Here is an 11,018-nt window from a genome sequence, read left to right on the forward strand (position 1 = left end):
GGTGTTGCGAAGCCCCAGCCAGAGACACTGCACTTCTCCATGTGGTGGGTGGCCCAGCTGCAGATCTTTTCCGGTGGAGGCACGCGTGAAGTTGCTGCTCCAGATTTCAGGCTTCCAGAGCATTTGCTGAACCCTTCAGCAGCTTGGCAGTACCCTGTTAAAATCACACCAAACTCAGGGAGACTTGGATGCTTACCTGGCCCCCTCCCTGGCAATTTTTAGGTTGGCCATCTCCCTTTTAGAGAAGGGGAAGAGTTGATGGTGCCTGCTCCCTGCAGGTACTGGGGGATAGGGGTGCCCGCAGCCCTGTATAAGCTCATGGCTGTCCAGGTATGAATGCGTTTCCCCAGACTCTACCAGGCACATGGTATTGCCTCCATTCCCATCAAAAAGCCTCTAATTAACATATATATTTATTCTTTTAACTATTTTCCTCTTGTCTTTGGAACAACCTGCAGTGACAATAGCCAGTCCAGGTGCGAAAGTGCAGCCTCGGACCAGCCTGGCAAAGCTGCAGTTACTGCACATGGCGCTGAAATGAGCCCCAGCCATGAAAATGAACCCCCTTACTTGCTCTAGACACCGCGTTGTTTTTGTTAAGTTTAATTTCGTGCTGGTTTGAACATAGCTTTTGTTGCAGCTGGTGCCACCTCCACTCAGCTCTCCTCTTGTTGTCGCTTACCCCTTGGAGCTGGCAGGTCTGAGGGAAGCCACTGGAGCAACGCAGCCTGGCTTCTTTTAGTCATCGCCACTGCCCCGCTCTTCTGGAGCCAGCAGGCTTGTTCTGTGCTGTGGGTTTTCCCACCATACCGCCCCTGTGAGCTGGCTGATGAGTCTATTCCATACGCCAGCCATGGCAAGCAAGGTTTTGCAGCTGGATTGTGGTGCGCTTCGGATGAAAAATGACACACGTTGTAATGCGAAGGGGTGCAAGGAAACCTGTGGGCCTCAGGGGCCTCTTGTCCCTTTCCCTCAGGGAATTCAGGGTTAGGGATGGGGCTTTTCTCTGCCTGTCAGACTGGCTGTGCGATGAGGGAGGCACAGGAATTGCTGAGCTAATTGCAGTGGTGTGCATGGGAGCAGTTGGCTGGAGGAGAGCAGTGGGACGTGGGCACTAAAAGCGAAGCTGCTGAGCTCTCTTTCTGCCCCCTCACCCTCCCCAGCTGCAGAAGGTGAGTCTGCTCCCGGCTCTGTCCGCTTGCTTCCTTGGAAAGATGAGATGCCAGTACTGACCTCCTCTGGAGGACGGAGCCAGCAGGTTCATGGAGGCTTTGGGAGGGTTCCCCAATGCCGCCGTTATCTGCGGGAACCCCGCACAGCAAGAAAAAAAACCCAATGCCGCCGTATCTGCGGGAACCCTGCACAGCAAGCAGCCAGCTTTTCTGCAGCCCCTGCTTGGGTTTTATCACGCTGCCATGCCCTGTCCTCCCGCAGGTGCGATCCAGGCTGGGAGGGCGAGTACTGCGAGGAGTGCGTGCGGATGCCGGGGTGTCTCCACGGGACGTGCCACCAGCCTTGGCAGTGCATCTGTCACACCGGCTGGGCCGGCAAGTTCTGTGATAAAGGTGAGTCGTGAGCTGGGCATCCCAGTCTCCGGTGCTGAGGGTAAGAAGCCCAGCACACCCTGCAGGGACGGGTGACCCAGCATAGCCAGAAGCCACCCGGGTGATACCGCTTGGGCTGCCCGGGAGATGGGACGTGTCCTGGCTGCCACAGCTGGGACCATCCCCTTTCTGCAGAAGGGGTCAGGCTGCCGGCACCTGCTCCCTGGCTACAGGGCAAGAGCTGCCACGACACCGGCCAGCCTCAGGAAATGGAGCAGATGAACTCATTGCCTTTCCCACGCCGCAGCTGGGCTCCGGGCGGCACCTCCTGCTTCCTCCGGGGCTTCCTGCCTTCAGCAGGTGGCTGGTGGACTCCCCTCCTCTGGCCTCAGAGGCTCCTCTGTGCCACGGGGGCTGTGCTGGCTGGCCAGATGGCACGCACAGCATCTTCACGTCGTGCAGATTTCCAGGATGATTTGCTTTCTCTGCACCCCTAAGCCTCTGCATTTTGCTGGGAGGCACCACGCAGGCGCTGCACTTCTATTGCTGCAGGTGCCTGTTGGAGGGGAGGAGGGAGAAGCTTCTGCCATTTCTCCATTCTCACTGGGTTTGATGGGCTGTGTTTGAACTGAGCTGGCCACATCGCCCCTCTTTTCTCACTAATTCCCACCTTTTTCTTTCCCCTCAGACATACACGTCTGCGAACGCCAGTCCCCATGCCAGAATGGGGCTCAGTGTGTTTACGATCGAGACGGGGAATATTCCTGCCTGTGTCCAGAAGGCTTCCACGGGAAGGACTGTGAGATGAAGACGGGGCCATGTGAGAAGGCAGGGTGAGACACGGCAGCGAGATTACAGACAGCATTAGCTTTGGGTCATGCACTGCCAAGCAGTGGCCCAGCGTGGCTCATTATCTGTGGATTTCTATGTACTAAGAGAGTTAAGCCAAAACCATCTCAGGCTTTGGTTTAGCTGCGTGCACTGCACGGTCCCACTGGGGCAAGGTCTTTGTTGCAATCTGAACAGATTCCCGTCCCTTGCTGCTGTAGGTGTGATGAGCTGACACCCGTCATGCCTTTGGGGAACATCAGGAGGGCACGTTTCTTCTTCAGATCATTTGGCTGAACACCCTCCCTGGTGGGTGGTGGGCCCATGCACAGCCACAGCCTTTGAGGAGGTCCCACAGCCTCTCACTCGGGGAGGTGGAAACTCCTGCCCAGTCTTCTTTTTGAGATACCTGCCCCCATGGAGACAGACAGTGCTGGACCCACTGGCCATGCGAGCAGCTCTGTGTGTGCACCTCCCTGGGGCGTGGTAAGCTGCTTGCTCTCCAGGGCCATGACCCATCCTTGCTCTCTCCACGTAGGTCTCCGTGCAAGAACGGGGGGCAGTGTCAAGATGAAAACGGCTTTGCCAGCAACTTCACCTGCCGGTGCCTCGCTGGCTTTGTGGGGGCTCTCTGTGAGAACGACGTGGACGACTGCCTGATGCGTCCCTGTGCCAACGGTGCCACCTGCCATGATGGGATCAACCGCTTCTCCTGCCAGTGCCAGGTGGGCTTCGAAGGGCGTTTCTGCACATCAACATCAACGACTGCGCCAGCCAGCCGTGCAAAAACGGGGCAAAGTGCTACGACCGCATCAATGACTACGACTGCCTCTGTCCCGACCGTTTCACTGGCAAAACCTGCGAGATCTCCGTCCCTGAGCCCACCTGGGCTCCCCCCTACCACCCTGTGAACCATGAGAATGGCGGGAGCATGAAAAGCACCACCAGTGAGATGCCAGGGGTGACGCAGCCGGAGCCTGTCAGGACCGCAGTCACGGGGCGGCGCGTGGCCAACCACAGCGAGAAAGAGCCGGGGGGAGGGTTGTTGAAAATCTCTGTGAAGGAGGTGGTGACCCAAAGGGACTCGGGGCTGAGCGAAGCCCAGCTGGTTACAGTGCTGGTGTTCGGGGTGCTGACAGCGGTGCTGGTCCTCATCACTGTCCTGCTAATGCTGAGGAACTGGCAGAGGGGCCGTCAGAGGTCAAACTGGTGCCAAAGCCCTTCTCAGGCTGCAAGGAAGCTCCAAGACCAGGAATGTCAGGTGGGCATGCTCAACACTGTCCTGATCGAGCCGAGGAAGACGACGGAGCTGTGAGCTGTGAGGACTCCAAGCCAGGCCCTGGCAGGTCGTCGTGCTGGCAGACCCCTCGAACTGCACCCTGGGGAGCCACGCTGGCAGAAGCCGGGCGGCGGGGAGGGCTCCTAGGGCAGCAAACGCGTCAACGAAACCTCGGGGCATCAAGCATTGGTGTGATGGCCCTGCCTGGGTCTGAGCTATCTCCCGCCTGGCCGGTGCAGCCGGCACCCATGGGCATCTGAAAGCAGGGCTGTGTTGGGCCAGCCCTGCAGGGGAGCGGCCACGTGCCACTTGCAGCAGCCCAGTGCCAGTATCATCTGACGTGAGCTCTCAGAAACAGGACGGGTAGTGCTGAGGAGGGCACGGCCTTCTTGCAAGCCCAAATTCTGCCAGGCCTGTTATAACTCCTCTCTGTGACTACTGGAAGGGGCACAAGGTGTTAGGATGTTTCTTCTGCAGGCTTTTGGGATGGTCATGGCTGCACAGGCCTCCCTGCTCCAGTACTGGATGGGGTGGCTCCCAGCCGTTTCTGGAGGCTGTCATTTCAGATGCCATGTCCTTAGGGAGCAAGCAAACACCCTTGCTCCCTGGCCTTGTGGTTCTGTGAGCCATTTCAAAGACACTCTGGAGATCATTTGGGGTCTCCTCGTGCCCTTCTCCTGCCCTGGGTGATGCCCCCTCCTCTTGCTGTCAGACTTGGGGTTACAAACACATTCTGTACTTTCCTCCTGATGATCCAGGGGTCTCCTCCTCCCACTTACCAAGCCGTCCTTTCTGGTCTGGCCACAAATGACCAAGCTCCTTCCCTCTCCAGCGTGCACTTCTGTCTCACTGTTTGCTGACAAGGAGGAGCACGGCTTGCTCCCCTCTGGGCCTGAGCTGGTCCTTCTCATACGCCCTCACAGGTGAAACAGATGGACAAGGCTGGAGATGTGCTAAGGCTGGTTCAGGAGCAATACAAGATCCAGATCCTCCTTTCCTCTCCCAGTGATTCTGAGGCAGGCAGCTGGCACTAACCTCAAATCAGCCAGTGCAGTGTTTCTTGATACAGCAAAGGCTAAGCTCCCCACAGCGGATGCGAGCACAGGCTACCGAGCCTGAGATGAGCATAGGAAGCAGATACGATACTGCCTTCTCCACCATTGCTAAAGCATGGCTAGGAGGTTAGGCCAGGCCACTTAGCCTTTGTATTAGGTCTGCTCCTGCCTGTGCTGGTCCGGTGTGCAGCAATCAGCATCTCTCTGCCAGGGCTGGGGTTTTCCTTGCCCCCTCACAGGCATGGAGGGCTAAGCAGTGGGGTAAAAAAAACTTACAACCCAAACCCTACTACTGGCCTGCAGGGTTGCAGAGCTGGGTTCAAGATGGTGTGAAGAGAGCAGAGGAGTGAGCACTCAGCCAGGAGGGAGACCTGGGAGAGGGGACTGGAGCTTCATCAGAAAGATTATTTTTTTAATACATGGATGGAAAATGTACCTTTATCAAATAAAACAAATACAAGCCCAGAAACAGCGTGTCAGAGAATCATAAAATAATTTAGCTTGCAGGGGACCTCTGGCCACCAACCTCCTGCTCTCAGCAGATCCAATTAGATCAGGTTGCTCAGCTACTTGTTCTGGATGAGTATCATCTCCATCACTTCCCTCAAGAATGGGAACCCAGACTGTGGCACAGGAGTTGTCCTGCCCCAGGCTCTGGCTGCAGGGGTGGAGATGGCTCTCACAAGAATGGGACTTGCCTCAGGTCACAGCAAAGGTGTTTTCCTACTAGGCATTGCCTTAGAGCATTGGGGAGATGGGGAAAACCCAAGACTGAGTCCAAGGGTGCTGATGGAAAGAGCAATCTGATCCTAAAACTGAAAGCAGCGGTGGGGTTTGCACAGCTGGGTGCAGGGCAGGAGGGATAGGGAGTTTCCCTCAGAAACATGGTCTTGAGATAAACTAGCCTTAGAGGCCTTTAACGTAATCACATTCTGGTCCTTCAGGGGAAGGCCTTCTCCACTGTAAACTGGAGGAAAAGCAGCAAGGTCCTGGGTGCAACCTTCTGGGCTTGGAAAGGTCAGTGCCCTCTGAAATTAGCGGGGAGCAGTTAAGAGTTGTCTTTGTGCAGAGAAGGCACCACTCCTGTATCTCACAAGGAAGTCCATGTCTGGGGGGGAAAAGGGGACAGGGACCCAAATAACAGAGCTTCACAAGGCTGTTTCTACTTTATTTTCAATTGCAGATGAAGCCTCAGACTAGGAGTCACTGATTCTTCAGTGAGCAGAAAATCCCTCTGTAATCTCAAAGGGGAGCCTTGGAGGGGAGCAGTATCCCACCAGCTGGGCTTGCACGGCCCTAAACACCAGGTCACATCTTCCCTACTAAAGGAAAGGCCACAGTGCCATGCTTCCATCCCTGAGGATGAACAATCACTGTCTGCAGGCAAGAATAACGCCTTCCCTCACCTCAGCAGCTCCCGGCCCTGCAGGGACTAGGCTGGTAGCTGAGGCGAGAGGAAAGCTAGGCTCAGAGCCAGGAGGGCTGCCTGGGCTCAGCCCAGGAGGGAGGTCACTGCTGCCTGCTGTGCAGGAGGCGCTGGAACAAGGACCCATCTTTCTGGCTTAGGCGGGTGGGCGAATCCAGCTCTGCCACCCTCCCAGCTTGCATCACCAGCACGCGGTCTGAGTCCAAGATGGTGTTCAGCCTGTGGACAGCAAATGCCAGGACATATGTTGGTGGATTTGAGGAGAAACCCTGGATACTGCTTCCCCTGCTGTCAAGGGGTAGCCCAAGACATGCCCAACATCAGGCTCTGTGGAGCATCTCCCTGTGCACTCAGGGGCACAGTGCAGACCAGCTCCCCAGAGAGGCTCTGCACACTGCTGAAACGCATCACCTCCTACGAGAGCACAGAGCCTTCCAGTTGCTGGGCACCAGGAGCGCAGAGGGAAGCTCTGTGGAGGGAGGGCTCAGGGCACACCTGATTCTGGGGTTGCACAAGATCTCTCCATTCCCCCAGGAGAGTTATGGAGGTGCTTCTGTTTGACCCTACATTTCCTCACCTGCCACCTCTTGAGAGCAGCAGAAACAGACTTGTGCATCAGCTGTCATTCCCCAGCAGTCCAGCATCTTTGCTTATGCTGCCACCACCAGTGGGTTTGTAGTTGCCAGACTGCCAACCACAGCACCCGCAGCACACCCATGCACCCAGTTGTGCCCAGACTGCTAGCAGGGCAGCAACCTCTAGCCCTGGAGAAGGAAGACAGGGCAGCAAGAATGCCTTTGCACAGTCGTGCACTGTTCAGTGCAAAACTACAGCCCTACAAAGCTGCAAGTCACAGGGAAGACACTGCACAGAATCTGAGCAGGTAAAAAGCGTTATGGAGTTCAAGACTCTGGTTACACATTCATGCCCAAAAGAGTGCCAGGCAGCAGCACTGGAAGTGACCTGGATAGGCGAGGGACAAGTACTGAGTCACTTCCCATCCTAGATTTTGCCCATCCAATTAATGGTTCACCTGAAGCTGAATGGCATGGAAGAACCATGGGTACAAAACAACCTTATCACCACCTCTCCCTCTTTATTGCTCTCCCCCATCTCCCTTCAGCCCAGTGGAAGAGGGGCTGGGGCCATCTTCAGCCCAGTCTTGCTGCCTTGCCTTCTGCCACTCCTTCCTCTGCTGGTTCTCCTCTTGAATTACTCATCCATCAGAGGTGGCCTCCCTCCCAACCCAAATACACACCTCAGCCCACAGTGCCTTTACCTTTCTACTCTATTTATGCATAATATCCCTAGCGTAGGAACCACATTCCCTTCACACCCCACCTGCCTCTCTCCTATCTGATATATTTAACAAGACCCACTGGATTCACTTGCCAGGCCTAACCCACCCTGCCTGTCATCTATCACTCCCACTTCTGTGCAGCAGGACACCAGCCCCTGCCACCTGCTCATTTAATTATTATTTTTGTGGTAACCTTCATGCTTTGAAAACACCCTCCATACAACTACATAACCCCCCTCCAAATTCTCCTCCACTTGGCAAGAGTGGGAGCACTGCCTAAGGCTAACCCGTCCCCTCTCAGTACCCACGGTATTGATGTTTTGTTCTCCTCCCTCTGCCTGTAACCATCTACTCCCCCTACTCTTACACTAAATCTCTCAGCTGTGGGGCAAGCACTGCTGCCCTGTCCTGCCTGGGCAGTGTCTAGCTTGCCAGCACTGGGTGCAGGCTGGGACCAAAACTCAGGGGTTTGGAAAACAAGCTACCCAGCGTTCAGCCTCCCCGGGCCAAAGGCTGGCTGGCAGCCCTTTGCTGCTGGCTGTCCTGCAGTGCCCTCTACTGAGCCAGAGACACCTGCTCCTCCCGGGTCTCCATGCTGCTCATTTCTGTAAGATAGCTCTCTGTTGCTCCTTGCCCTAATTTGGCAGAACTACAAGGTCCAATTCACTCCTCAGGTCCCAGCAGGCAGTGCCCAGGAACAGCCATCTATCATACCACACGACGTTTTGCCCTTTGCTGCTCCCCAATTTCTGGGTACAACGTTTTCACATCCAGTTTTTCCCAGCACCCAGGGGATAATAAAGCAGAAAAAGCCAATGGGCAAGGTCCAGCCTTTTGCACTTGAAAAGCCTCATCACAGAGACCTCCCTACTCAGCTCAAGACCCAGGCATGGCAGGCACAGCCACCGCTCCCTGTGAGTGGTAGGATGAATTTAGGGACGGAGTGCTGCTTCCTCTGTACCTGTGAGCAATCGTCAAAACGGTTTTGTCAGCAAAGCGCTGGCGGATGGTCTGCTGCAGCAGCTGGTCTGTCTTCTGATCCACACTGGCTGTGGCCTCATCGATGCACAGCACCTGCCAGGGACAGAGAGCAAAAGGAGCTCCCAAGCACCAGAGGAGATCCCAGTCCCTGCCCAGGGACAGCCCAAGAAGGTAACACAGGTTGTCTGTTCCCACTGCACCCCAATTCTAGAGCGTGACCATCAGCAGCTCACACTCCCCCTCGCTCCGATGGAGGCAGGGCACTCACCTTGGCCCGTGTCAGAAGGGCTCTTGCCAGACACACCAGCTGCCTCTGTCCCACAGACAGACTCTTCCCCCTCTCTCCCAGCTCGCTGTCCAATCCACCTGCAGGGGTCAAGCTCAGCAGTCACCCCACCAGGCTCTGCACAGAGCCCCAGATCACTCCCCCAGTCTGGGGTTTTCCCAGTAGCATGCAAAATCCAAATCCTGCTCAGGCCTTGGGCTTGGGAACCGGTGCGTTTACGCTCGGATGCAAGCACTGACTGGCACAGAGGTGCCGCGCTCCCCTAAAACTAGGGGCTGGCTTCTCTCTCAGGCTCTGCTCTAACATCCACTGGGGCCTGGTCAGTAAGAGCCCACCACCCAATCCATCACCTGCCAGTCTCATGCCACTACATCTCAGGTAATGTCACCAGGGTCCCACTGACCTGTTCCCACCCTGGTCCTAGTTTGGCCTCACCTAACCAATTCCCTACTACATCCACCTGGTTCCTTTTCCTCAGATTTCTGACTGAGCTGAGGCCTGCCCTTCTTCTTGCTGGGTTCAGACTCACCCATCTGCGTAACGGCATCCCGCAGGTGGCACTGCTCTAGCACCTCGTGGAGCTCAGCATCTGTCCGTTTTCCCTGAGGATCCAGGTTCTCTCGGATTGAGCCACTGAATAAAAATGGATCCTGGGGGATGATGGCCAGCCTAGATCTGCAAGCAAACGAGAGCTGAGGGCTCATAGGGTGGGTGCTGCAGAAAAGTAAAGGCCTTTTTATTTCTTTCCTGGGGTGGGGTGTTTTGGCTTGCTGCATATCTTAGAGGCATGGGTCACATATTCAGACTGATTTCCTTAGCACAGCTGTTCAGAAACAACAGAGCAACTCATAAGAAGCTGCCACAGTCAGACAAGAGGGTGCCACGAGAGTAAGTCCTTTGCTCCTCACTCTTCCCTTTGGCATCCAACCACTGACAGCTCAGCCTCCAGGCCACCCTGGCTGCCCTCCACTCTGCTCAGCCCTCCGTACCTCAGCTCCTCCAAGCCCACCAGCTGGTTGTCAACACCATCCAGGAGAATCCGGCCTGATTTCAGCTCCAGCATGCGGAAAAGGGCCAAGAAAAGGGTGGATTTTCCAGATCCTGTGCGACCCACAATCCCCACCTTCTCTCCAGGGTAAACAGTGAAGTTCACACCGTCAAGTGCATTGGGCAGGCCCGCTCGGTAGGCCAGGACCACCTGCTGGAACTCCACAAGCCCCTGGCTTGGCCAGTCAGCAGCAACCTAAGAGGGATATCAAGGTGACACAGGGTATGACTGTGACCCGCTGTTATCTTCAGCCTCACACCTCCCCACAGGCCAAGCCCCATCCATCCCTTTGGCTGATTGCTCGGCTTCTGAGCAGACCCAATGCACAGCCCAGCTCCATCTCCAGCCCACTCCTAGGCTTGTTTTTCTCTCACAGCTTGGACCTAGGACCTGCTCTGCTCTCCTACCCCTTCCTGTCATTCCAGCCTTCACCAACTCCTGCAAGAGATTCATCCCCTCCAGGGGATGTAATGGTAAAGGATGAGCAATCAAGATGGTTTCTGTGGGTGAGAGCCCTGCACCCATTCACTGGAACCCTGTGATCTCCCCAGGAGGCAAGCGCAGGGCACAGAGCCAGAAGATGGTGCAGTCCCTGAGAACATATCTGAGCTTTTACCTGGACCAGTTTATCCTGGGACTCCATGGGGATGTCTGTGGTGTACTCCTCTGTCCGCTCCACACTCACCATCATGGTCTCTGTCACAGTGAAGCTGGAAATGAGGCCTGAGAGCAGGTTTGTGACAGACAGGGCATATGAGAGCGCGAGGCCCACAAGTCCTGCGAGCACAAAAGCATAAGCAAGAATATTACTGGCATGGAAGGAGCTGGAATCTTGGTGGCAGGACAAAGTAACAAGGGAGAAGCCTGCAATCTGGAGTCTGGAATCCCACTCTAGGACGGGGACATGCAGGAGGAGGAACAGGAGCTGAAGCACCACACTGTGGGTGACTTGCAGAGGGATGGGGAGCAGGAGCTCTGATCCTACCCTGGTGTAGGGAGATGTGCAGCTCTGGACTAGGAGAGGAAGAAATCCCTGGGCCACAGTCTAGGAGTGGGCCACAGAACAATCCCTGGCAGCCTACCTGGATTTCCCAGTTGCTTCTGGTGCTGGATGATGGCAATTCCTGCAATAGCAGTAACCACAGCAACCCCAATCATCTGCAGGCGGATGTCCAGCCACTGCATTGCTGTGTTGCTGGCAAAGAGGCAGCGCTGGTTCTGCTCCAGGCGCAGCTGATTCTCCAACTCAAACCTGGAAGGTGCACAACAGA

At 55.7% G+C, this 11,018-nt stretch overlaps 2 protein-coding genes across 2 annotated transcripts in view; one reads left to right on the plus strand and one right to left on the minus strand.

Annotated features, from left to right (window-relative positions):
• The window catches only part of DLK2 (delta like non-canonical Notch ligand 2), a 24,386-nt gene extending 20,699 nt beyond the window's left edge, over positions 1-3,687 (plus strand). The window contains 3 exon segments of the mRNA XM_009636434.2: positions 2,233-2,377; positions 2,911-3,122; positions 3,125-3,687. Of these exon segments, the coding sequence (XP_009634729.2) occupies positions 2,233-2,377; positions 2,911-3,122; positions 3,125-3,687 (920 nt within the window).
• Positions 3,688-5,876: 2,189 nt separating this feature from the next.
• ABCC10 (ATP binding cassette subfamily C member 10) overlaps positions 5,877-11,018 on the minus strand; it is a 16,625-nt gene continuing 11,483 nt past the window's right edge. Inside the window, exons 16-22 of the mRNA XM_035892014.1 lie at positions 10,830-10,999; positions 10,364-10,524; positions 9,689-9,942; positions 9,229-9,374; positions 8,682-8,779; positions 8,394-8,506; positions 5,877-6,351 (exon numbers count right to left, since the gene is read on the minus strand). Of these exons, the coding sequence (XP_035747907.1) occupies positions 6,216-6,351; positions 8,394-8,506; positions 8,682-8,779; positions 9,229-9,374; positions 9,689-9,942; positions 10,364-10,524; positions 10,830-10,999 (1,078 nt within the window). The 3' untranslated portion in view covers positions 5,877-6,215. The remainder of the gene's footprint in view (positions 6,352-8,393; positions 8,507-8,681; positions 8,780-9,228; positions 9,375-9,688; positions 9,943-10,363; positions 10,525-10,829; positions 11,000-11,018) is intronic.

Source organism: Egretta garzetta, unplaced genomic scaffold (genome assembly GCF_000687185.1).
Source record: "Egretta garzetta isolate BGI_Z169 unplaced genomic scaffold, ASM68718v1 scaffold54, whole genome shotgun sequence".
Taxonomy (NCBI): domain Eukaryota; kingdom Metazoa; phylum Chordata; class Aves; order Pelecaniformes; family Ardeidae; genus Egretta; species Egretta garzetta.